A 26,052-nucleotide genomic window follows, 5' to 3' on the forward strand; every position below is an offset into this window, starting at 1 on the left:
AGCAGGGAGTCATATATAAATATTAATACAGGGTACTTGTATATTTTTAGTCATTTTCATATACAGCTTTTAGCTATAATTTTAATAAAAGCTGGTTGTTTTCAAAGGGACATCAAAAATTACTCTTGTTCATTCAGTGTTACACTAGCAAAACTTTACATACTTTACATACATTCAGCAATTTGTATGTTCAATGCTTACATAAAAATGAATGTTTACCTAAAACTGTGAGTAGATTAAGACATTACCCTCTGGTTCCCCAGAGATTGTTATCAACCACTTTTCACCAGCATTATTCATTAGGATGGGGCGAGTTAAGTTGTCAGTATAAAACTATTGGAACATGTAGGTGCTGTTGACTAAAAGCTTAGCTTTTTTTAGTACAACATATACAGTATGTGTGTACTTATAATCTTTATAAATACTACTGCCTGTCCTTTCAAATGCAAGGTTGAAAGCATACTGTGTTGGTCAACAGAAATAAAGAAAAGAACAGTTTTGGAAGAAACAGAATACAGACATTATCTCATGCACATATTAGGCATCCTGTGACACTATTCTGTTATCCAATCTATGTACAAGAATACTGCTGAATACATTATGTACAAATATACAATGTGGATGCTAAACGTTTGATAGCATGGCGAGATGCTGCTGTCTGCTGGGCTGTGTGCTCCAGTGGCAAATTGGTTCACACGTGGGTTTCGATGAATGAGTGTGTGTGCGTCAAGAGTGGTGCGGGCGATACCAGTTCAGACGCACCATTCTGCGGCTTCATAAGAGCACTATACCCACAAATGTCCAAGAAAAACTCGTGATTCAGCCGCTTCCATTCTCTAAACTTTTTGGATGTCAGGTAGGGGTCTTCGAGAATCTGGTTGATAATCGCCAGGTCTCCTTCTTTTGCCTGAGGAAAGTAAATGGATTACAGTGAGAAGTGCACAAAAACAAGGTTTGGACTTCTTCAGCAGACTTGGGTCATTGGACAACAAGCTCAGATTACTCCATGGTTGCAGGTACATCATCATTATTACACAGATAGGAACTAAGGGCCCAAGTTTCCACATGATTCGCGCCTGATTTTTAGGAGCAACTGGTGGAGAACGGACTATTTTAGAAATCGCAATTCTCCACATTTTTTTTTCTGCAGTTCTAGTTAGGTAGAACAGTTCTAGTTTAGAACAGAATTTTTTTCTTCAAAAGGGGGCGTGTCTGGCCACTGACGCCTGATTTGAAAGTTTCCACAGTGAAAATGTACTCCAAACTAAAGTAGAATGGCGCCAGTGAAGATTTTTGTAGAACTGAAAAAACCTGTTCTACACATTAAAAAATCAGGCGCAGGTTACAAATTAGGCGTCCAGAACGAGGTGGGGGGGAAGGGAACTCATTAAATTCGACAATAAATCCTTATTTATACTTCTACAAATATTATACAAATAAATCCAACCTGAATAAACATTTATAAGCCAAGAAAAGATTAAATAAACCATCTTCCTACCTGTGTGAAAGTGCTTCAGCCAGGGAGAATTCTGCAGCTATTCGTGCCGCTGAGCAAGAGAGGGAGGGAGAGAGGGGAGGGAGAGGGAGAGAGGGAGGGAGAGGGAGGGAAGAGAGGGGGGGGGTCGGGGAACAAGAGCGGGGGGGAGCGGGTGTCGGGTCGGGGGGGAGCGGGTGTCGGGTCGGGTCGGGGCGGGGGGGGGGAGCGGGTGTCGGGTGGGGGGGGAGCGGGCCTCGGGTCGGGGCGGGGAGCGGGTCGGGGGGGGGGAGCGGGCCTCGGGTCGGGGCGGGGAGCGGGTCTCGGGGCGGGGGGGGGGGAGAGCGGGTCTCGGGTCTCGGTCGGGGCGGGGGGGAGCGGGTCTCGGGTGTCGGGTCGGGGCAGGGGGGGGAGAGCGGGTGTCGGGTAGGGCGGGGGGGGAGCGGGTCTCGGGTCTCGGGTGTCGGGGGGGGAGGGGAGCGGGTGTCGAGTAGAGTCTGGTCGGCGGGGGGGGGGGGGGGGGAAGCGAGTGTCGGGTCTGGTCGGGCGGGGAGCAGGAGCTGGCCGTGGGAGGAGCCTCATTCACGCAGCCCCAGTGAGGCCATTGGGCCAGGGCTAGGGGCTGCGTGCTTCGGGCCCCTCCCACACAGTTTGGTGCCTGGAGCTACTGCACTTGCGTGCCGACTGTAGCGCGCATGTGCAGAGGTCCCGGCACTGTTTTCAGCGCAGGGACCTGGCTCCGCTCCCCCCACAGCTCGTGCCGGCTGCGCCGAGTGCCACAGGACCTGTAAGTCGGTGGAGAATACCGTGGATTTTTTTAGGCGCCGTTTTAGGCGCGAAAATCGGGCGCCCAGCTCAGAGGGGCGCCCGTTTTTTTTCTTGTGGAAACTTGGGCCCATAGGAACAGGAGTGGGCCATTCAATTAGGTCATGGCTGGTCTGAATTTTAACTCAATTTACCTGCCTTGGCTCTATAACCGTTAATATTCTTAATACCATTACCTAACCAAAATCCAGCAATCTCAGTTATGACATTTTCAAGTGGCCCAATCTCAACAGCTTTTTGGGGAGTCTCAGATTTCCGCCACGTTTTGTTTAAAGAATTCAATTCTGACATCACCCAAGTCATGGATGCGATTCCTATGATTTCCCAATGTATTAGCCATGGCTCTGTGCTAACACGCTCACCTCTGAGTCAGAAAGTCATGGGTTCAAGCCCTAATCCAGGGAGGTGAACACAAAATCTAGGCTGACACGCCAGTGCAGTATTGATGGAGTGCTGCACCTTCGGAGGTGCCGTTTTTCAGATGAGATATTAAAACCGATGAGATATAAAAGATCCCACGACACTAGTTCTAAGAAGAGCAAGGGAGTTCTCCCCGGTATCCTAGCCAATATTTATCCCTCAACTGATATACTAAAAAATACAGATTATCCGGTCATTGTCGCAGTGTTGTTTGTGGGAGCTTGCTGTGCATAACATTGGCTGCTACATCTCCTACATTATAACAGTGACTGCACTTTAAAAGTACTTCATTGGTTGTAACATGCTTTGGGACGTCCTGAGGTTATGAAAGGTGCTATAGAAAGAGCTTTCTTTCTCTGAGTGGCCGACTAGCTAGATTCACTGCCGGCAGCTTTACTGGGAAAGTTGGATGCTGTTTACCTAAAGGAATCAATTTGCAGTTTGCTTTCAGAGCATGAATTACTATGCTTCAAAGTAGCTCGCTGCATGTATTTCCAGGCGATGTAGCAGGGCTTAAATGATTCTGATCTTGACAACAACATATGCATATCCCACAATGTTTGCTGATTCATTCTAGAGCATTGGAGAGGAACAGTCATACACAAATGCTCTGTCACACATAGAATCAATATGCTAAAACCGTAGCTATCTCTCCCACTATGGCTCTGTGCAAAAATGCATCCTGTGCTGTCGAAGCCAAGGAAAGGCGTGATCACTGTGTGGCAAATAGTGAGAGTTCTGTCTATTTTATGTCATATGATTTTGGAATAACTAGAGTTAAAATGAAGACTATTATTCCTGACCAGTTGTTAGAATGGAGTGTCGGGCTAGATTACCAGCTGTTTGATTTGTCAATTAGCCAGGATACCCAGGCTTTGCCTATGGTGCCAATTGAACTTCGTCAAAGCATGAACAAGTTGTGGGTAAAAAGACATTCTAAGTCATTGTACGCTCCATTCTGTCCTTGATCTTGATTGATCAACAGTTCTGTTCGCAGGGGCCTTTGGTCTAAAACATATACTGGGGACTTCTCCCAGTGTCTTTCGGTCTATCCAGATATCTGAACTCCGTTGTTGGGTGCTTGCATCAGCCACATACAGTTTTGCATTGGAAAAGTTTACAAAACATTGCTTTATCCAAGAGCCTTGTCGTTTATCAAGCTGTGTAAGAAATATGTTCTGAAAATGACCAATATCACAATAAGAGGGTAATTATCAATCCTGGGCATGCTATCTCAGATATGGCATGTAAAAAGGCACAGGTTTCTTTTCTAATTGTTCTTGGAATGACACTGGCAAAGCAGCATTGAGCAGGACTGGAGTCCCATGAAGATAGGACTGGTAGGTTCCCTTCCCTGAAGGGCATTAATGAATCAGTTGAGTTTTTAGGACAATCCAGCAGTTTCATAATCATATTTACTGGTACCAGCCCAAACATTACCATTTATTGAATTCTGTTTCACGGCTTGCAAAGATGGGCTGTGAACTCACAAGCTCTGGCTTGCTAGTCCAGTATAATGACCGTTATTGGTTCCTTGGAAACCTGGTCTGCTTAAGGAAACCACCTTATTCGCTGTGGACACAAGATGAAAGTGTTGGAAAAGAGCGCAAGCCATAATAGCCTGGTATGTGCTGAACTAGTGGATTTTGCGAGTGGTATTGTTGGTTATTGAGCATGAGGATATCTGAGCTGATCCTGTCCTCACTCAGCATCTATTTACTTCCAGCAGACATCACCAGAGACAGAGACCGAGGTTGAATTATTCCTCTCCATAGTTCAATGCCAGTATACCCTTTGTACTATTGTCATGCTGGAATTAGCATGTAAAAGATTAAATCAGCATCACCCAGCTTGTTTCTTAACAGGTATTGATTAAACTAATAGAAAGCTTCAGGTACCAATTAATTGAAGTGGTTACACATTGATTATCTTAGGCCATTAATAGAGATTGCTTCCCTTCAGTATTGATAAATGACTATATGGTTTAATTAAATCATGCCAGATGTATTCTCTGCTGCCTTTTTCAGAGTCCATGGGAGATGTTAACAAGCTTACAGTTCGAAGGGTAGGCCCCAATCAGGGGGAATGACTTTGATAGACAGCTGTTTCCAAATTCTTTGAAAACACGACAGGGCTCTTGATTGGTTAGAGCTCTTTATGATTAATAGATCAGTTCTCAAAAAAAGGCAGAGAGGAATGAGGATGGCCAGAATTTTCCGATCCTGAGTGTGTCGGGTGCGGGCAGTCACCATAGGGGGTAGCGACCCCGTTCCTGATACCATGCCGCTCCTGAGATCTACTTTGTATTAATGGGGCCGATTAAGCCCACCCTGTGCGTTACCTGGCCCAATTAAATGGTGCGGGTCTGATGACGTCAGCGATGACATGCCGGGATATTTAAAGAAGTATGGCCACATTGCATTTGAAGGTTCATCGAGGAGTGTCCAGGCAGCACAATTGGACTGCTGGAAAGAGTGCAAAATATAACTGCACTGAACAGAGGGCTGCACCCAGGTTCTCTGCTGACTCTCTCCATATGCTTGGGTGCAGTGCTGGAAATGTTTCAATGATCTCACTAGATCAGGAATAGTGAGTGCAAAGCCAAACTCACCTTCATCCGACTGTACCTTCTGCCGTCTTGCAACTTTCCACCCCCAGCTTCCCCCCTCTCACTATCTAAACCTTCTCTAGCCCTAATTGACGCTACTAGGGGGTCTTGGACACTTAAACCCCTGCTCCAAGCCCAACCCTGCGAATCCCACGGGCTCGGGCCTACCTCAGGCTTCACACACCAACCATCAGCAACGGCGACCGGGGTCCTTGATCCACGACGACGCCCGGCGAGCAGGTGAACCACCGACCAGGCGATCGGGACATCACCCCCCCCCCACCCCATCCAGCGACGGGCCGACATCCCTCCACTGGTGGGCCTCATCCCTCCAGTGGCGGGCCTCCTTCCCTCCAGCGGGATCGGGCCTCTCCTCCTCGACGACTGGACCACCTTCCCCACTGGTGACCTGGCCTCAACTAACTGGTGAGCATCATAGCTGTGACTCTTCCATTCTCCCATTCCTTACTGACCTCCCACATGGCACTCCAGCGGACCACTGACCCTCCCAATGCCTGCCCTCAAGCAAGCCTCGGACCACCTGCCAACAAGGGCGCTACTCAGTGTCGAGCTTGCGGCCAACATCATGCCGTAGGCAATTAGGCTCATACAGCAGTGCCTGGTCTCCAGTTGTCTTGGACCCCCTTGCCACTGGACCAAGACCTTGCTCTGCTAAACCCGTGTGGTAGCCGATGTGCAACGACCACTCTACATTAAAAGAACTCACGCACAGGCATCTTCCATTCGGTTAACATGAAGTTCGGGACCTGGAACGTCAGGACCCTCATGGATAACTCCAACATCAGGCCGGAACGCCGCACCACCATAGTTCCCTGGGAACTCAGATGCTTTGGCATCGACATTGCCGCACTAAGCGAGACCCGGCGGGCAGGGGAAGGCCAGCTCAAGGAACAAGGTGGAGGTTACACCTTCTTCTGGGAAGGGAAACCAGAGGAAGAACGCCACCTTCACGGAGTCGGCTTCGCCATCAAAAACGAGCTGATCGACCGCCTCAAAGACTCCCCATGCGGGGTTAACGAACACCTCATGACTCTTCGACTCACCCTATCCCGGAACCAATGTGCCACAGTCATCAGTGCGTACACCCCAACACTCGATGCAACGGATGAGACCAAAGAGGGTTTTTACTTCAACCTCGAAAAATCCCTGTCCCGTGTCCCCGTGGACGACAAACTGATCCTCCTAGGTGACTTCAACGCCAGGGTCGGAAAAGACACAGCCCTCTGGGGAAGCATGTTTGACAGAGAGTGGGTAGGGAAAGTCAACTCCAGCGGTACCCTACTCCTGGCAAAATGTCTAGAACATGAACTTCTCATCACCAATACCTTGTTTCACCAGGCATCATGGCAACACCCTCGCTCCAAACACTGGCACCTGCTCAACTATGTCATCGCCCGAGCCAGGGATCACAAGGATGTGTGCATCACATGCCCCATGACAGGAGCTGACGACAGGAGCAGACCACTGCCGATCCATCATCGACATCAGCATAGCCCCAAAGCGGAGGGGACAGCAGAAGCAGTGCCGCAAAAAAGTCAATGCTGGGGCACTTAAAGACCCAGCTAAGAGAGCCCTATACAGCCAGCACCTCACAGCTAACCTGGCGTACCTTGATGACCCTGAGTTGCAGAATGCCCACAGCGCTTGGTCTGCAAAGAACGAATAGATCGCAAGCGCAGAGCATTCCTGAGCCTTAAGCAACAATCCAACTTGGGAGCAGCAAAGTAACATTACAGGTGGCTCAAGGCTGAGGTCCAACAAAAAACCCTGGACCTAAAGAACAGGTGGTGGATGGAGAAAGCACAGGAGATACAGCAGCTGGCCGATAGCCATGATGTGCGAGGATTCTTCATCACAGTCAAGGCCACCTACGGTCGAAACTCCCAAGGTCCCATCCCACTGCTGGCCAAGAACGGGGAAACACTCATCAAGGACACTGAGGCAGTCAGGGCCTGCTGGATGGAACACTTCGAAGATCTCCTCAACCAAGACTCTGCCTTTGACCTGAGTGTTCTAGACTCCATCTCGCAGCATGTGATCCGCCATGACCTCAGTGACACCCCAACGCCGCATGAGGTAGAATAAGCCATAAGACAGCTCAAGAACAACAAGGCTACTGAAGCGGATGGAATCCCTGCTGAGGCACTAAAGTATGATGGAGAGGCGCTGTTGGTGCGGATACATGACCTCATCTCCCTCATCTGGAGGGAGGAGAGCATGCCGGGAGATCTCAGAGATGCAGTGATCATGACCATCTTTAAAAAAGGGGACAAGTCCAACTGCGGCAACTACAGGGGAATCTCACTGCTATCAGCCACTGGGAAAGTTATCGCTAGAGTCCTTCTCAACCGTCTTCTCCCTGTGGTTGAGGAGCTCCCTCCGGAGTCATAGTTTGGATTTCGTCCCCTACGGGCACAACGGACATGATCTTTGCAGCGCGACAGCTGCAGGAAAAATGCAGGGAGCAGCGCCAGCCCTTATACATGGCCTTCTTCGACCTTACAAAGGCCTTTGACACTGTCAACCGTGAGGGTCTATGGAGCGTCTTCCTCCATTTCGGATGCCCCCAAAAGTTCGTCAGCATCCTCCGCCTGCTCCACGACGACATGCAGGCCGTGATCCTTACAAACGGATCCATTACAGACCCAATCCACGTCCGGACCGGGGTCAAACAGGGCTGCGTCATCGCCCCAACCCTCTTCTCAATCTTCCTCGCTGCCATGCTCCACCTCACAGTCAACAAGCTCGCCACTGGAGTGCAACTAAACTACAGAACCAGTGAGAAGCTGTTCAACCTTCGCCACCTCCGGGCCAGGTCCAAGACCACCCCAACCTCTGTTGTCCATCTACAGAACGCAGACGCCGCCTGCGTCTGCGCACATTCAGAGGCTGAATTCTAGTCGATGTATTTACTGAGATGTACGAAAGCATGGGCCTTACACTAAACATCAGTAAGACAAAGGTCCTCCACCAGCCTGTCCTCGCCGCACAGCGCTGCCCCCTATTCATCAAGATCCATGGCGTGGCCCTGGACAACGTGGACCATTTCCCATACCTCAGGAGCCTTTTATCAACAAAAGCAGACATTGATGAGGAGATTCAATACCGCCTCCAATGCGCCAGCACAGCCTTCGGCTGCCTGAGGAAAACAGTGTTCGAAGACCAGGCCCTCAAATCTACGACCAAGCTCATGGTCTACAGGGCTGTAGAAATAGCCGCCCTCCTGTATGGCTCAGAGACATGGACCATGTATAGTAGACATCTCAAGTCGCTGGAGAAATATCACCAACGATGTCTCCGCAAGATCCTACAAATCACCTGGGACGACACAGTGTCCTCGTCCAGGCCAACATCCCTAGCATTGAAGCACTGACCACACTTGATCAGCTCCGCTCGGCAGGCCACATTGTTCGCATGCCAGAAACGAGACTCCCAAAGCAAGCGCTCTACTCGGAACTCCTTCATGGCAAACAAGCCAAAGGTGGACAGAGGAAACGTTACAAGAACACCCTCAAAGCTTCCCTGATAAAGTGCAACATCCCCACCGACATCTGGGAGTCTTTGGCCAAAGACCGCCCTAAGTGGAGGAAGTGCATCCGGGAGGGCGCTGAGCGCCTCGAGTCTCATTGCTGACTGCATGCAGAAGACAAGCGCAGACAGCGGAAAGAACGTGCGGCAAACCTGTCCCACCCTCCCTTCACCTCAATGGCTGTCTGTCCCACCTGTGGCAGAGACTGTGGCTCACGTATTGGACTGTTCAGCCACCTAAGGACTCATTCTAAAAGTGGAAACAAGTCATCCTTGATTCCGAGGGACTGCCTATGATGATGATGACTGCACCTCTCATTACATCACCATCACTCTGCCTACCTAACCCTACTGCTGCATAACCTTACTCACACTAACATACCTTGCATGTCCATCCATCCCTCTCTATCTACATAATCACATCCCCATCTGACTAACCACCGTTTAAACTCACCCTCATCCTAGTGCAACCATACCAATTACCAACACACAAGGAGGCTACTTAGCTTTGACATCCCACTCCATCCTAGACACCTCTAAAGATGTAACCTATTCATTCCTTATACTCATTCCTTCACGCTCACTCAACCTTCTCTTCTTTCCCTCCTTGCAGGAAAAGAAAGCCCACAATAAGAGAGAGAGGGAGAGAACCGGAGGGGGAAAGTCATCATTGGCCACGTTAACTCCAGCAGAGGACATCACGCTGTATGTCTCAGGAGTTGCAGAGCAGTGGGCAGTGGGAGACAGAAAGAGGGGGACATCTCAGTAACCTGGTGACAGAATTAGATCTCATACAGTTAAATGGCATACAGCAGTCACTCATATGGGGACTGATGTCAGCAGCCACTTAATAGTGGGCATCATGTGCATAATGGTATCTGTATCCATTCTTCATACGACATATCTAATTCAGCTCTTTGCTCTCCCACAGGTCCATCAAGAGCACCCCTCCTCCACGGTCCAGGAGGAAAAGGAAGGGGAAGACGACTGCTCCGAGGAGCCTCCAGCCTCTGAGGACGCACTGTTACCAGACATAAGTGCACCCAGTACCAGCGCAGATACACACACCTCGGTGGGTCCCATGCGAGATAGTGTTGTCACCTGGTGTCACACAGCTCACAAGTGAGTAAAAGCAGATGATGGAGACAGGGACAGCAGTGAAGACTCCTCGCAGGAGGGTGCAGGACATTCCCAGCTCTGCTCAGCTGCATTCTGACGCTGAGCCTCTGAAGGTGCAACAAGAAGTGGAGGAGGCTTTGACAGGTTTTGCAAGTGCAATGTCTGCAAATGTGCAGAGAATGGAGGAGTCCATCTCCAACACGAGCTCCACTGTGTTGCAGGCAATAGTGACTAGGCTCTACCATGGTTAGGATGGCCACCTGCATGAAGCAGCTAATACACCACTCACAGGAGCACATGGTCTCTATGGAGAATAGATGGCAGAGGCTCATCGACCTCCTCTCTCGGAGGGATGTCAATATACGCTTGGGTCCTCATGGCCCCATTGCTGTGCAACAAGGTGCTCTCCAGCTCCTTTCAAGGAGGGAACTGCAGGTGGCACATGAGAGGGATGATGGTGAGAGGGAACATGGAAGTGGGGGCTCCTCCCAAAGCGATCACACTTCTCCCCAGTTGCCCTCCCTCAGTCAGAACTCCAGATGTCTCTTTGGATCGCGATGGCCAAGTCTGCCCTTGGCCGTCGCTGGAGGAACAGACTTTGGCGGGGCAAGCAGAGGCTTCAAAACCTAGAGGACATCTGCCAAAAGCTTCTAAGCAGTTGCAGCAGAATAGTGAGCAGGCTGCCTCTACTTCTGCTAAAACCACAGGGGTAGCACCTCGCAGAAGCAAGGGTAAGAGAAAGATGAAGCACAAGTAGATTCACAAGGGTAGTCACTTGGGTGTTTTGTTAAATTATTCTGTAAAGTTTCACTTACTGTAACGTCACACATAAAAATCTTTATTTTCACCACTTTCCAGTTATGGACAAATTTGTGTGCACCTTTGGAGTGGCTTAGTGAGCTGGAGTGAATGGTACCTCCAGCAATGATGGTCAGTGTGAAAGGAATGGCTTGATCATTGTAGGGATGCTTAACGGTGTTGTTGTGGGGTGGTGCATACATGCATGATGATCTGCCTATGATTGCAGACAAGCTTCACATTGAGGGAGCGGAAGCCCTTTCGGTTGACAAATACTCCTGGGTAATGATGGCGATATGAGTGCAGTTGAACGCCCTGCACCTGTGGAAGCCAGCCAGAGCGGCAAAGCCAAGCACCCGCTCAGTAACACTGGCTTCATTACTGGCAAAGTTGAAATAATTGGCTGACTTGTCAAACAGGGCATCAGTGACCTGTGTGTGATGCATCTGTGGGCAGCAGACTGTGAGATGCCGCAAATGTCTGCTGCAGATCCCTGGAAAGAGTCTGAAGCGAAGAGGTTGAGGTCGCTGGTGACTTTGACAGCCACTGGTAAGATATGTCCACCGCTCTTCTGGCTGCAGGTCTTGCTCCTGCAATGTGCAAATGTCTGGTGAGATAGCCTGAGCTTCCTTTGGCACTGCTGCTCCGTCATGTTGAGGAAGCTCATCCTCTGCCTGTATACCCTGTGTTGGGGGTATCACCTCTGGCGCGGTGCAGCCCTGAGCTGATTGATGCCCTTTGTCTTTTGCAGCTTCAGGTGGTTGATAAGAAGGGTGGTGGTGGTGTTGTTGGTGCTGCTGATGTTGGGGCTCATCGAGGTCCGATTCGGAGGACCAAGGTGAGACAGTATAGATGGCACCCATGCTGCTGGAGTAGATGGCAGGTCAAGTAGAGATGAGAGAAGCGACCTGTCACTCGTGTGATAGGTTCTAACAATGAGGTGAGACTGGATGGCGACTTTTCTGGAAACGCTTACAGCCTGCAGAAAGCTAAATTTGTGCTGGCAATGCATTCAGCAACAGCTTCTGCCTGAGGAAAGTGATCAGCTGTGAAGTGGGAGTTTTTATTGTACTTTTCATGCTGTGCACTGATCAGCTGGATCAATGGCCACTCAACTTCAGCCTCAGGTTGATAGACATGGTTCCTGAGTTGCATGATTCCCATGGTCATCCAGTGAAATTTGAAAGGTAGGGTTAAAAAGACTCTTAAGAGTCTGACAAGCACCTCAATAATTTAAATTAGCTCACCCGCCTCTGCCGTTCGGGTTGCTGCAGCGTCGGCAAACGCGCCCGAGGGAAAGGTGGGTGGGAGCGGGATGACGGCGAGTGCTGTCCCGCTGCAAGATTTTTCAAATTTCACATCCAACTCGCCTCTGATTGCGCCCACACGGACCCCAGAAAATTCCAACCAATGTAAGGCCTTTTGGTTCGAAAGTTCTATATCAGCCTAATACCTGAAGTCACGCTAGTGGTAAGTAAAAATATGCTCAATGGTCCATGTTTAGAGAGAAAGATATTATTTAATAAATTGAGGACTGCAGCAAAAAAAAATCTCTGAGAAAACACTTCTAGGCGTGCAACAGAAACCTAAGTGTACTAAACGACGAAGGAGAACTATTTAACCTGCATTGTGACTTTGTTATCATTGAAGAAAAATGAGAAAGAATAAAATGTCTTTGCCCTTCTCAGTGCGGAGTAGGTTGTAGTTGGCATCCACTCGGGTCCCAGGTACTGATATGAATCTTTCCTTTCCAAGACAGATGAACTAGATATTTATATTTATATTTATTAAACTTAATGGCCTGGATTTTGTGGTCGGCAGCGTACCTGCAGAGTATGCTGCCGACATCCGAATAGAATAGGAACTCTCCTTTGCGAACTTGCTGTTTGACGCTGCGTACTCAAAGGCAGCGTAATGGCCCACAGATCCCAGGAGCGCAGCGTGTACAGAAATGTACCTAGGATCACGTAGGCCTGGTGCTTCAATCAGGAAACAGAAGGTCTCTGATTCATTTAAACCCTTATTGCTAAAGTCTTCCAGGATTTAAATGTGCACAAACATCTATACAATACATTTTTGTAATGTATGTACTTTGTGTATGTTTAATTAATGGAGTTGAGTTATGTATGGGGAATGGCGAGCTACGGATCAATTCAAAGACCTCAAACTGTACACTTGGATCGCGGAAAATTACGCAGAACAACTGCTGGGAATATATTGGGAGAAGTGCCTCAACAAAGAACTGCATCAGTAGTGGACCGCTACTCTGATGGTCTGTAGACTCATTGATGGCCTTTTATTTAATAAAGATCCCTTTGCATTAGCCACAGACTTTCATCCAAAATCTCAGACATTTTATGGAATGCAATGGGACAACAAATACAATAGCACTGCTACAAACAACTGATATATAATTTCCCTCCTAGATAACCAAATGATCCGAGATGAAAATGATTTTAAAGCATGTGGAACGATGCTTTGGATCTTTTGAAGTATCCGCTTATGCCGAAATTAGCCCAACTCTGCACCAGCAATGAGGATTTCCCCATTGCTGCACATCATCTGTCAAGTCGGAACTTGACAGATTGCAAGTTTGGGATTTAGCGTTGCAAAAGTGGTATGACAGCGTAATCATGCAAATTCTGGAACAAAGGGGCCAAGTTTCGGCCTGAGTTGCTCCTGTTTTTTTGGAGCAACTGGTTTAGAATGGAGTATCTTAGAAATTTGAATTATCGGCATTTAGTTTGCTCCAGTTCTAGTCAGTTAGAACAGTTTCACTTTGGAACAGAATTTTTTTTTCAAAAGGGGGGCGTGTCCTGCCACTTACGCCTGTTTTCAAAGTTTAGGCAGTGAAAACTTACTCCAAACTAACTTAGAATGGAGGAAGTGAAGATTTTTGTACGCTCGAAAAAACCTTGTCTACACTTTAGAAAATCAGGCGTAAGTTACAAATTAGGCGTAAGGAATGGGGGGGGGGTGGGTTTAAAGGGAAGTTTACAAACATTAAACACTTCAATTTTACAAATAAAGAGCCATCATCAATAATAAATGATAAAGGAAATACACCAATAAATCAACCAATAAATCAATCAAAAAAAATTAATAAAAATTAAAAAAAAAAATCAATAAATAAAACATTTTCTACTTACCGACTGCAGCACCGGGAGTCCTCCAACAGCGTGCTGGGACGGCCCCCCCAGTGTGTCTCTTTCAGTGTCTCTATCTCTCTCTCTGTCTGTCTGTGTGTGTGTCTCTCACTCTCTGTCTGTCAGTGTCTGTGTTTCTGACACGAGGGGAGGGGGAGAAGGGGGGTGGGAGGGGGAGGGGGAGAAGGGGATGGGAGGGGGAGGGGGAGAAGGGGATGGGAGGGGGAGGGGGAGAAGGGGATGGGAGGGGGAGGGGGAGAATGGGGGTGGGAAAAGGGGGGGAGAAGGGGGAAAGGGGGGAAAAGGGGGGGAGAAGGGGAGAAGGGGGTGGGGGAGAAGGGGGGTGGGGGGAGGGGGAGGGGGAGAAGGGGGGTGGGGGGAGACGGGGAAGAAGGAGGAGGGAGGTAGGGAGGGATGTAGGGAGGGAGGAGGGGAGGGTGGGAGGGAGGAGGGGAGGGTGGGAGGGAGGAGGGGAGGGTGGGAGGGGAGAGGAGGGGGAGAGGAGGGGGGGAAGGAGGGGTGGGGGAGGAAGTGGGGGGGAGGAGGGGGAGGAGGTTGGAGGAGGTTGGGAGGAGGAGAGGAGGGGTGAGGAGAAGAGGGAAGGAGAAGTGGGGGGAGAGGGGAGAGAGGATGGAGGGAGGGAAGGAGAGAGGAGGAAGGGAGGGAAGGAGAGAGGAAGGAAGGAAGGAGAGAGGGAGAGAGGGAAGGAGAGAGGAGGGAGGGAGGGAAGGAGAGAGGAGGGAGGGAGGGAAGGAGAGAGGAGGGAGGGAGGGAAGGAGAGAGGAGGGGGGAGAAGGGAGAGAAGGCGGCTGAATGGCCGGGTCCAAAACTTCGGGCTGGATTTACAGGTAGAACGTGGGTTTTGGGGGTGTCGCGGAGGTCCGGAGGTGGGGCGGGGGAAGAGTCGCGGAGGTCCGGGGGAGGGGGGGGCGGGGGGAAGCAGAGGTCGAGTCACGGAGGTCCGGGGGAGGGGGGGGCGGGGGGAAGCAGAGGTCGAGTCGGGTGCGGTCGGGTGGGAGGAGCCTTATCCATGCAGCCCCAGTGAGGCCATTTGGCCAGGGCTAGGGGCTGCGTGCTTCGGGCCCCTCCCACTGTTTTGGGCGCCTGGAGCTACTGCACATGCGCGCCCACTATAGCGCGCATGTGCAGAGGTCCCGGCACTGTTTCCAGCGCAGGGACCTGGCTCCGCCCCCTATAGCTCGTGCTGCGCCGCGCCCAGCTCCAAGGGCCTGCAGGGAGCCGGAGAATAGGTAAGTTTTTTTTAGGTGCACTTTCTGGCACGAAAAACGGGCGTCCAGGTCCGGGCTACAGTACCATGCAACATAGCACATTTGTTTCCAAATCAATGTGGCTTAATCTGTATCATTAATACTTGAAATTATATCACATATGGCATAATTAATGGTGCCTAATTCTTTTCAAGTAAAAAAAATAGATTTGATCTGGAAATGTGTGATGACAGCATTTGCTTTTGAAAACTTTGAATGCTTTAAGTCCAGGGTTATTTAAGAATGAATAACTCCATATTGTCACAGCTTGTCGACAGCTCTGAATCTAGTCCCATCAAATCTTTTCACTGTACTTATTTGAACATTAGCACTAGAATTATGGTTGTTGTTTTCCTGAGGTTCAAATGACTGAAATGGTGAAGATCTAATATGTGGCCTCATACTGCATGTAGGCAAGTAGAAAGAATTGAAAAGTCAAGTGACTTTCCTTGCCAGATTCATATTGGAAAGTTGGGTGTAAATGGCCTAAAGTACGTCCACCAAAGTTTGCCATATGGAAGGGGCCTTAAAAGATATCTGAAGGCCATTGCTGTTTGTTTGGGTGGATGATGTTACCTCCAAAGGACTTTTTGCTTTTGTAAACATGGTTGATGATTATGACTTTTTTGGAGAGCCAGTGTGGAGTTGGCAAATCCAACCTCTGTTCTCAAGAGCCATGAAGAGTTAGACCTCTGACATGATCAGAGTCATCAAGGTTGGCTGGCTTATTTTGTAGAGGGCCCACTGATGGTGGGAGTACTGAGTGCTCATTGCCGACAGCAAGCCATCAATGTAAAAGCATCCCGAAGCATGTCAATGTGATGAAGAGACAATTTCATTCTCAACAGTGATTCCCTGTTTCATACGAGAGAAATGAGTACAAACACCAGGCTGAGGGTGGAAGTCATTGATTTTGGTTTGGAACATGCATTAAGAGAAGGTAGCACTATTGGTAAGTGCCTTTACTGAGAGGTACTTACCTAAGAATTCCTTCCTAACTGTCAATACTTTTTTATACTAGCTTTATTCTGCAAATAATCATGATACCATGGAGCTAATATCCAGAAGAGATTAGATAAAAGGAAGTCACTTGACCACAATCATTCTTAACATTACAGGCAAGAAGAGATACCCATACTCTAGAACTGGTGTTGTGAAGGGGGTCCCCAATGTTAACCAATCCTAGTGCTTCTGTTCCAGATTATTCCCCAAAAAGGGATGACCACAGAGCAGTCCTGGAAACAAAATGTATTTAAGAAGAAGACCGATATAGCATATTTATCACATTTCACAGGAACACTTTGAAGCACTGCACATAATCAATTAGTTTGAAGTGATGTTTTTATATAGAAAGAAAAGATTTGCATTTATATAGCGCATTTCACAACTCAGAACATCCCACAGTGCCTTCAAAGTACTGTAGAAGTGTAGTCACTGTTGTAATGTGGGAAATGCGGCAGCCAATTTTCATACAGCAAGGTACCACAAACAGCATTGAGATAATGAACTGATAATCTGTTTTTTGGTGATGTTGATTGAGGGATAAATATTGGCCAGGACACCGGGGATAACTCCCCTGCTCTTCTGCGAAATAGTGCCATGGGATCTTTTGTGCCCACCAGAGGGCAGATGGGGCCTCGGTTTAGCATCTCATCCGAAATACGGCACCTCCGACAGAACACTCTCTGTACTAATGCAACTTCCATTTTACACAGCTAGATCCCACATGCAACAATGAGATGAATAATCAGTTAATCTGGTGGTGTTGGTTGAGGGGTGAAAGTTACCCAGGATGCCAGCACAACTCCCTGTTCAGATTTGACTGGGTTATTTTCTGTGCAAGGAACTAAGGAGCCACTTTATGTATAGTGGAACGCACTCAGATACCAGGGATGGTACTGTGAATCACTCAGATACCAGGGATGGTGCTGCGACTCAGATACCAGGGATGGTACTGCGACTCACTCAGATACCAGGGATGGTACTGGGATTCACTCAGATACCAGGGATGGTACTGGGACTCACTCAGATACCAGGGATAGTACTGGGACTCACTCAGATACCAGGGATGGTACTGGGACTCACTCAGATACCAGGGATGGTACTGTGAATCACTCAGATACCAGGGATGGTACTGTGACTCACTCAGATACCAGGGATGGTACTGCGACTCAGATACCAGGGATGGTACTGTGAATCACTCAGATACCAGGGATGGTACTGGGACTCACTCAGATACCAGGGATGGTACTATGACTCACTCAGATACCAGGGATGGTACTATGAATCACTCAGATACCATGGATGGTACTGGGACTCACTCAGATACCAGGGATGGTACTATGAATCACTCAGATACCAGGGATGGTACTGGGACTCACTCAGATACCAGGGATGGTACTGGGACTGACTCAGATACCAGGGATGGTACTGGGACTCACTCAGATACCAGGGATGGTACTATGAATCACTCAGATACCAGGGATGGTACTGGGACTCACTCAGATACCAGGGATGGTACTGGGACTGACTCAGATACCAGGGATGGTACTGGGACTCACTCAGATACCAGGGATGGTACTATGAATCACTCAGATACCAGGGATGGTACTGGGACTCACTCAGATACCAGGGATGGTACTGGGACTGACTCAGATACCAGGGATGGTACTGGGACTCACTCAGATACCATGGATGGTACTGGGACTCACTCAGATACCAGGGATGGTACTATGAATCACTCAGATACCATGGATGGTACTATGAATCACTCAGACACCGGGGATGGTACTGTGACTCACTCAGATACGTGCATGTGAGGGATACAAATGACGTCCTCTCTAACTTCCCCAAGCCGCAACTGTGACTGGGTTGTGCAGCCCCTTAAAGAGTTCATGTACCGCCACCCCCCCCTCCAAAATTAAGGGGAACATTGTAGTCAAAATGATGGATTCAAAATGGATCGTATTAGAACAATTTGAGGCTACAAATGACCTCTGCCGGTATTAGTAAAACAGCAGACAACACAATTATATGACGCTCCTCTGTCCATATTTCAGCAGACGTGTTAACCCCTTTATTTTAAATGGATTAGTGCCTCCGTTAAAACAGCAAAGTGTTGTATAAATGAGTTAAGCGTTCATTGGAACAAAAGTAGGCCAGTCAGCCCTGAACTTGGCATTCAATGATGTCATGGCTGGTCATCTCCATCTCCCCACATTTGCTCCATGCACCTTGATTCCGTCACCTAACAAAATATCGATCTCACCTTGAAAGTTCTAATTGACCCATAATCCACAGGGTTTTGGGGGAAGAGAGATCCCGAGTTCCACCCCTATCTTTAATTGTATGATTATGCCCCCTTGTTCTCGATTGCCACACTAGAGGATATAGTATCTCTGTATCTGTCGAATTCTTTAAAAATTTTATACACCTCGATCAGATCACCCCTCAACCTTCTAAACTCAAGGGAATACAAGACAGGTTTATGCAACTTGTCATCATAATTGAACCCTCTAAGCCCTGGTATCATTCTGGTGAATCTGCGCTGCATTTCCTTGAAGCTCCTAACTGAGACAGTATTTCCCTGCACCTAATTCTCTAACATAAAATGCCACATATTAAGGATTACTGCAGTTTGGAGAAATTAAAAATGTATTTTAATAGTGGGCATCTGGTTCTTCAGGATTCGAATTCAGAGCAAATAAACAATGCTGCTTCTCACCTTTAGTGTACTCTTCAGCGCCCTAATTTGGTGCAACTTTTCATTGACAACTGGATCGTTACATCTTTTTATAAATGACCTTCTGAATTCTTGTTTGGTGGAAGGGCGTTGCTCTCCGATTGCAGACAAACTGGCCTGCTCCAGGGACCTGTACAGTTCCTGCAATCCATCTGTAGATCTTCTGTCTTCTGCTGTACTTTCTGGAACGGAATATTGCAGCTGTTTGAATCTCATCACACGCACTGACCAAATCAGACTTTAAACATGCAAGTTTCTATCTTACCCGTATTTTGTGGTAACACTTGTGGCCAACATACAAGTGGATCTTTTTTTTAGGTTTCTACAAGGCAAGGCTTCTTGGAGGTGGTTGGGAACCTAATGTTTTTATAAGCGAACTTAAGATGATAATGTAGCAAGTGGGATCATGTAAAAAAAAGCAGAGCTCCTTGAAACAGTTTGGATCTGTGAATGATGCGCCCTTAACTGAAATTAAATCCGATCAATCTTTAAAAATTATAAAGAGATGAAATGATAAATTCAAATTTATATGTATATATTATTGTTATAAGAAAACACATTAAAAACAATTCTTGCTAGCTTGCTGAATGCTTTGATTAAAAAAAAACTCTTGGGAGACTAATCTCAATATTGAAACTAGGTTACAGAAAGCAGAATAAATTTACATCTGTCAACAGACTTCAGTTTGCAGATAGGCATGACTAACGACCATCTATTAAAACAAAAGCCACTCTTTTGGACTGCTAAGTGCTCTGTGTGTAATGAAATCCGTGCATGCAGCTACTTTTTAAATAAATACTGTAGTCAGGTTTTGTCAGAGAATGACTGTGTAGGAGATTTAAGTAACTGGCATCAGTCATCATGATGTTTATACTCATTGTTACAGCTGTAGGTCAGTCAGTCTCAGACCTCCCAATTGAATACTAAAATGTAATTTCTCCAACAGCAATTATAGTGCTTTCACTCTCGTCAACGAAAATAAATGCAACATATGTAAATATTATGGAATGTCATGGATGGATCTTAGATGAATCTGTTCCTAGGATTTTAAATGCATGTTTCCATTTACAAACCATTCGGCACATTTTAAAATACATTGTCTATATTAGTATAGTTGTAAAAACATTTGCAAAATTACAATTCAAATATGTATATACATTGTAAGAAAAAAGCAAATAGGCTGAATCAAGCTGTACCTTTTAAAATTACAATAAGAATAAAGTAGGACCAAATAAAATATATTTTAACAATTATGAATCGGTCACTGCTCCCTCTTACCTTACAAATTCTCCATTCTTGTGCTGTTTCCACTGTTTTCAGACATAAACAATGTAATCTTACGAGATTACATTATTTACGTCATGTGACTGCGGCCTTGCTGATCGGCCTGAAACAGGGAACGGGATTTTTAAAGTAAGAGGGGCAACACTCGCTCTTTCACTGGCCAACAGTTGCAGGTTATTAGTGACTGATTAATTCAACTGCAGCATCTGTAATGCACATTATTTACATGCACTGTTTTATTTTCCTTAAACAAAAAAAAACTGATGATATTTGCTTTATCGTTCTCGGGCTATTCAATCAAATTAAAGCCACATTCTCTCACACATAGAAATGGTCTTATCAATAGAAATTCAACACTAGCTGCCACAATTCATTAAACTTAGAATGAGTGAGTGTAATTAAAAGATGCAATGTGTTCCATTCGACATCTAAAATTTAGTAAATTGATTGGATTCTGTGAGGGCAAAAATAGAAGGAATGACAAATTTCAGATGTAATGGGCTAGATTTTACACTTTTGTGCAGATCGCCCAAAAATGGCCGTTATTTACGGCCTGAACGGTAAAAATGGGTTTTCAGATCCCCGGCTTGTCACCCATTTTCAAAGCCCCTAGTCTCCATTTGAAAAATTGGGCGTTACCACAAGTGATATGAAATGGGTATCAGCGTTAAATCTCTCTGACCTTCTGCCGTAAAGTGTCGCCGTCTTTAGCAATGGCATGGCAACGCTCGATTCCCGCGATTCAGGAGGTCAGGGGTCATCATTACATGCGCAGAAGAGGAGACAGAGAGAGAGGGAGCAGAGAGGGATTGAAAACGTGTGTGGGTGTGGTGTGTGCTTGTTTGGCTGTTGTGGGAGGCACAGGTGAGATTCACCAGCAGCAAAAAGTCTACTAAGCACCAAGAACATAGTTGGCACCGAGTTTTTGTCCAACAAATAATACATGTGTCAGGAACAAATAATACATTTGTTAGCCAGGAACAAATAATACATTTGTTAGTGGAAGGCTCCCAGTGGTCCCAGAGCATGGCACTGCACCCCAAGGTGCCGCAGCCCCCATTGCCAATGACACAACAGCCAGGAGGAAGATCTTGCTTCTGGCTCAGAGCATGTTCCCACCTCGGGACCATCCTCTCCCGTATCCGTCCAAGCAGCGGTTCTGCCGTCATCCCCCCCAACGAAGCAGCGCCTGAGAAGTTCCTCGGCCAGGTGGCTTGGAGTCAGGAGGGGAAGGGGAAGGGGTAGAGGTGGGGAGGAGAAGCTGGTGGGGAGGGGGGGGGGGAGGGCGGGAAGAAAGTGAGGTGCATGGCTGCAGGTGTTGTCTGGGGCATATTTTTAGGTTGCTGCTGCTATTTGGTGGGAGGGTCGGGGCAAGGGGCGAGGGGGCTACCTTGTTGGTTTGCATGTGTGTTCGGTTTTGCTGGAAATGGGGACCATTGTAATGATGTAAATGTGATAAATTTGTTGTGGGCTGGGGCGAGGGAGGGTTTACAGATATACTTATGATTTCAGACAAATGGTCGGATTAAATGTTTTTAATTTAATATAACCTTGATGCGCATTGGTTCAGATAGCTGCACCGTTACACACTGGTGATTCCTTAACATGAAAGAGTATAATTACACTTAACTTGAATCAGCAAACTTTAACTGTCACCAAGGTGATGCCCACCATTGATGTATGACCTGCACACTCAGCAGTGTGTCAGCTTTGTAAATACCACCAACATTCTTTCAAGCAAAGCGCTCATTTATGAGCTCCTGACGTAAGGCTCTTGCAGCTATGATGCCACCATGACTCTTTCCTGCGGTCTACAGGGGCTGGGGGGGGGAGGGCGGGGGCATGGCTTCAGCATCAGCCTGATTGTCTGGCCCATGTCAGCGTCCACCTCCTCGTCCTCTTCTTCCTCTCTCCCCTGAGGTGGACCGTCAGACCCTTTTGGCAATTCTTGTCCCCTCCTGATAGCCAAGTTGTGCAGCATGCAGCACACCACCACGAATTGAGCTACCTGCTCAGGGTGGTATTGGAGCTTGCCTCCTGAGTGGTCCAGGCATCTAAAGCGCTGCTTAAGCACTCCAATGGTTTTCGCGACGATATTGTGAGTGGCTCTGTAACTCTCATTGTATCGCTTCTCGGCTTCGGTGTGGGTATCACACAGAGGGGTCATCAGCCAGGTGGCGAGGCCATATCCTTTTTCACCAAGCATCCAGCATTGACCTTGTGGTTAATTGGTAAACAAGTCAGATACAGTGCTCTCATGCAGGGTGTGAGCATCATGGATGCTGCCCGGAAATTTAGCATTCACTGCCATAATAATTTGCTGGTGGTCAACAATGAGTTGCACATTCAGGGAGTGGAATCCCTTGAGTCCCTGAAAACCTCTGCATCCTGAAAAGATGCCCACATCGCGATGTGCATACAGTCTATTGCTCCCTGCACTTTGGGGAAGTTAGCAATTCGGTAGAATCCTAAACCCTCTCAGTCTGAGCCTCCCTGGTCATAGGGAAGCTGATAAAGTCCATCGTGCGTGTGTACAGGGCTTCAGTGACCTGTCTAATGCAGCAATGTGTAGCATGCTGAGATATACAGCAAATGTCACCAGCTGAGGCCTGAAAGGAATCCAACGCGTAGAATGAAAGTGCCACAGTGACCTTGATTTCGATGGACAGCGCAGTCCTGATGGTGCTGGCAGGATGCAGATCTCCCTTGATGAGCTGGCATATCTCACTGATAACCTCTTTGTGGAAGCGCAGTCTCCTAAGACAGGTGGTGTCGCACAAGTTGAGGTAAGACTGCTTCTCCCTGTACTTGCGGAGGGTGCTCCTCATCAGTCTGTCACGTCTTAGATTGGGCACATGATGCTGTCGAGTGTACCTTCTGCCATCTCGAGTCTGTAGCATGTGAATGGTCATCGAGAGGGTGAGAAACGACAGGCCCCATTCCAATAGCTATCTGTTCTCCACCGATTGTTCACAAAGAATGAATGTCCTCACTAAGACACCTCGTAAATTCCAATCGTCCACATCAATGTTTGTTCAGATGTTCACATCACCTCCAAACACCTCCAGAGTACATCCGAACTCCCCCGAGGTTGAAGCAGAGCAGCTTTTTAAATGATGCGACCTGCGATTTAGAACAAGTTGCCCATACCGCTGTGAGTAGTTCCGGTTCGTTCAACTTTTTCTCAGCGTTTTTTTTCGGCGAGCGATATTGTGGGCGAGATGTGTGAGAGGTGCCGAAAGTAAGAATGGGTGATATACTGGGATTTAGTTTCGGCAAATGTGATGTTTACGACAAAAAATAGTGGGCGGTCGGTATTATTAAATCTCTGCATTAATTATGTGCCGAAAGTAACGCTGTGCATTATGGGTGTTGGGTTCGCCCATTCTGATGATTCCGCCCAAAAAAAGTGGGCGGGCGGTATTTTTTCCTGGCGTTACGTACATGGCAAAAGGTAGCGCTCGGCGATAAGTGTCTGAAAAATGGGCGTCAGTTTCCATTCTGTGGCTAAATGGGAGATATCTGGGCATTACACCTCATTTCAGCGTTAAAATGGACGTTAAGTGGGCGTTATGCATGACACGAATTAAAAGCATGATGTCGTTGCAGAATATACACTATGGTCAGGGCCACCATTTCACAATGGGGTATACCCCATGAGTTTGAGCTCCCGGCAGCGACCCTCACTCGGCAGCAGGGCGGATCGAGTATGGAGGGCACAGTGGCTGATTCTCAAAATCCTCCTGATTTTATTTGAACCATCAGAGGATCAGGAGGTCCGTGAATTGGGCGAATCAACCTCCACACACAATTGATCTGCCCTCTCGTCAACCACTGTGAGCTCTATCTCAGAAAATAGACCACAATGAGTTCGCGCCCGTTGCTTTTATCAAAGGGTTTCTGGGACTGTTATCAGTAATTTTGCTCCCCAGGCCTCTCAGAGTGCTCCAAGGCCGGCTGTTTAGCTCAGGATTTTCCCAGGCTCAGTCGGCCTAGCGCCCTAAGAGAGGTCGCTCCGCCCCACACTCAGGGCCCAGCTACCAAATTTTGCTGACTGAGGCGCAAACTGTTCCCAGGAGCAAACTTTACTGGCCCGTCACCATTACCGCCCTGAAATGAGCAAAGCCGAAAATCCAGCCCCAAGACTTTAGCATATAATCTAGGCTGACACTTCAGTGCAGTGCTGAGGAGGGCGCTCCAATGCTGTCCTTTGGATGAGATATTAATTCGAGACCGTCTGCCTGATCAGGTGGTCATGCCACTATTGGAAGAAGAGCAGAGAGATCATTCTGGCTAACATTTTTCCCCTACCTAAATATACCCAAACCATTTAATTGGTCATTTATCTCATCTGCTGTTTGTGAGACCTTGCCGCAGGCAATGTGGCTGCTACATTTGCTTACATAACAACAACGGCAACATGGCAAAAGCAATTCATTGCCAGTAAAGTGCTTTGCGACATCCTGAGTGCGTGAAAGGTGATATCATGATTGCAAGTTCTTTCCTCAACGAAATAAATTCCAGCAACATTCAATACTCTCCAATCACTCTATCCATAAATTTTACACTATGTATGAAAAATGTTGCTCATACCAACCTTGTTTATTTGCGCCATTTTGCTTGATACCTTGGATCTCATCGTCCTCGGACCTCTCCTCAGCGAGTCCGGGAGGGAGCACGTGCCCTTTCATTCTTGCTTCCCTATTTCTTGGTAGGCTCTGGCTGCGTTGTTTACACCCTCTACTGTGAGATCCAGGTCCTCGTTCACACTCCACCAATGGAAAAGGCCCATCGCGATCATGGTGGTGGCGTCTCTGAACGGGCAATGTTGCCTGCCGTCTCCTTTCAGGGGACATTAGTCCTGTTCTACCAGGGATATAATCCGTTTCCGGAGGGACAGTCTGCAGGAAGTGCAGCCCTGAACTGGTTAGAGGGGTTTCAATCAGGTCCTGCCACGACCGCCTCTCTCTGTATGAAGATCTACAGCCAGATGAATGTGTACTTCCTGACGCATCGTGTCGCGAATCCTCAGCAGATGAATGTGAGTATGTTGACTCACTTGAGAAATGTCGCCCATGCTTAGGTTCAGGGAAGGGACTTGAAGAATTAACCTATAGAAAAGGGACAGAAACAATTAGCATGTGGTGAAACAATAAATCATCATCAGCAAATGATGTATATGTTTTTGTAAATATAGCCTGATAATTGCTGTTTATGATATTAACAAATGGACATTTAATATCCCTATCTCTGTATTCCCCTTCAGCTTTTGGTCACCTGTCCTAATATCTCTTTATGTGGCTTGGTGTCAAATTTTGTTTGATAATCGCTCTTGTGAAGCGCCTTAAGACATTTTACTATGTTAAAGGCACTATATAAATGTAAGTTGTCCTTTTTGTTGCATGAATCATAAAATCATAGCATAATACAGCTCAGCAGGAGGCCATTTGGCCCATTGTACTTGTGCTGGCTCTTTGAAAGAGTTATAGAAACACAGAAATTTACAGCGCAGAAGGAGGCCATTTCGGCCCATCGTGTCTGCGCCGGCCGATAAAGAGCCGCACAGCCCTTCGTCAGCAGCTCTAAAGGTTATATACAAACCCATGAACAATGACGGAAAGGCAAAGAGCACCCAGCCCAACCAGTCCACCTCACAGAACTGCAACACCCCTTACATCTACACTCCACCCCAACTGGAGCCATGTGATCTCCTGGGAGAGGCAAAAACCAGATAAAAACCCAGGCCAATTTAGGGAGAAAAAATCTGGGCAAATTCCTCTCTGACCCATCTAGGCGATCAAAACTATTCCAGATCATCA

General features: G+C 47.5%; 1 protein-coding gene across 1 annotated transcript in view; it reads right to left on the bottom strand.

The window, feature by feature from the left end:
- Nucleotides 1-691: 691 nt before the first annotated feature.
- Nucleotides 692-26,052, bottom strand: part of LOC139265749 (connector enhancer of kinase suppressor of ras 2) — a 1,063,014-nt gene continuing 1,037,653 nt past the window's right edge. The window contains exons 21-23 of the mRNA XM_070883099.1: nt 24,831-25,344; nt 18,932-19,131; nt 692-907 (exon numbers count right to left, since the gene is read on the bottom strand). Coding sequence (XP_070739200.1) covers nt 692-907; nt 18,932-19,131; nt 24,831-25,344 — 930 coding nt within the window. The remainder of the gene's footprint in view (nt 908-18,931; nt 19,132-24,830; nt 25,345-26,052) is intronic.

Source organism: Pristiophorus japonicus, chromosome 6 (assembly GCF_044704955.1).
Source record: "Pristiophorus japonicus isolate sPriJap1 chromosome 6, sPriJap1.hap1, whole genome shotgun sequence".
Taxonomy (NCBI): Eukaryota; Metazoa; Chordata; class Chondrichthyes; family Pristiophoridae; genus Pristiophorus; species Pristiophorus japonicus.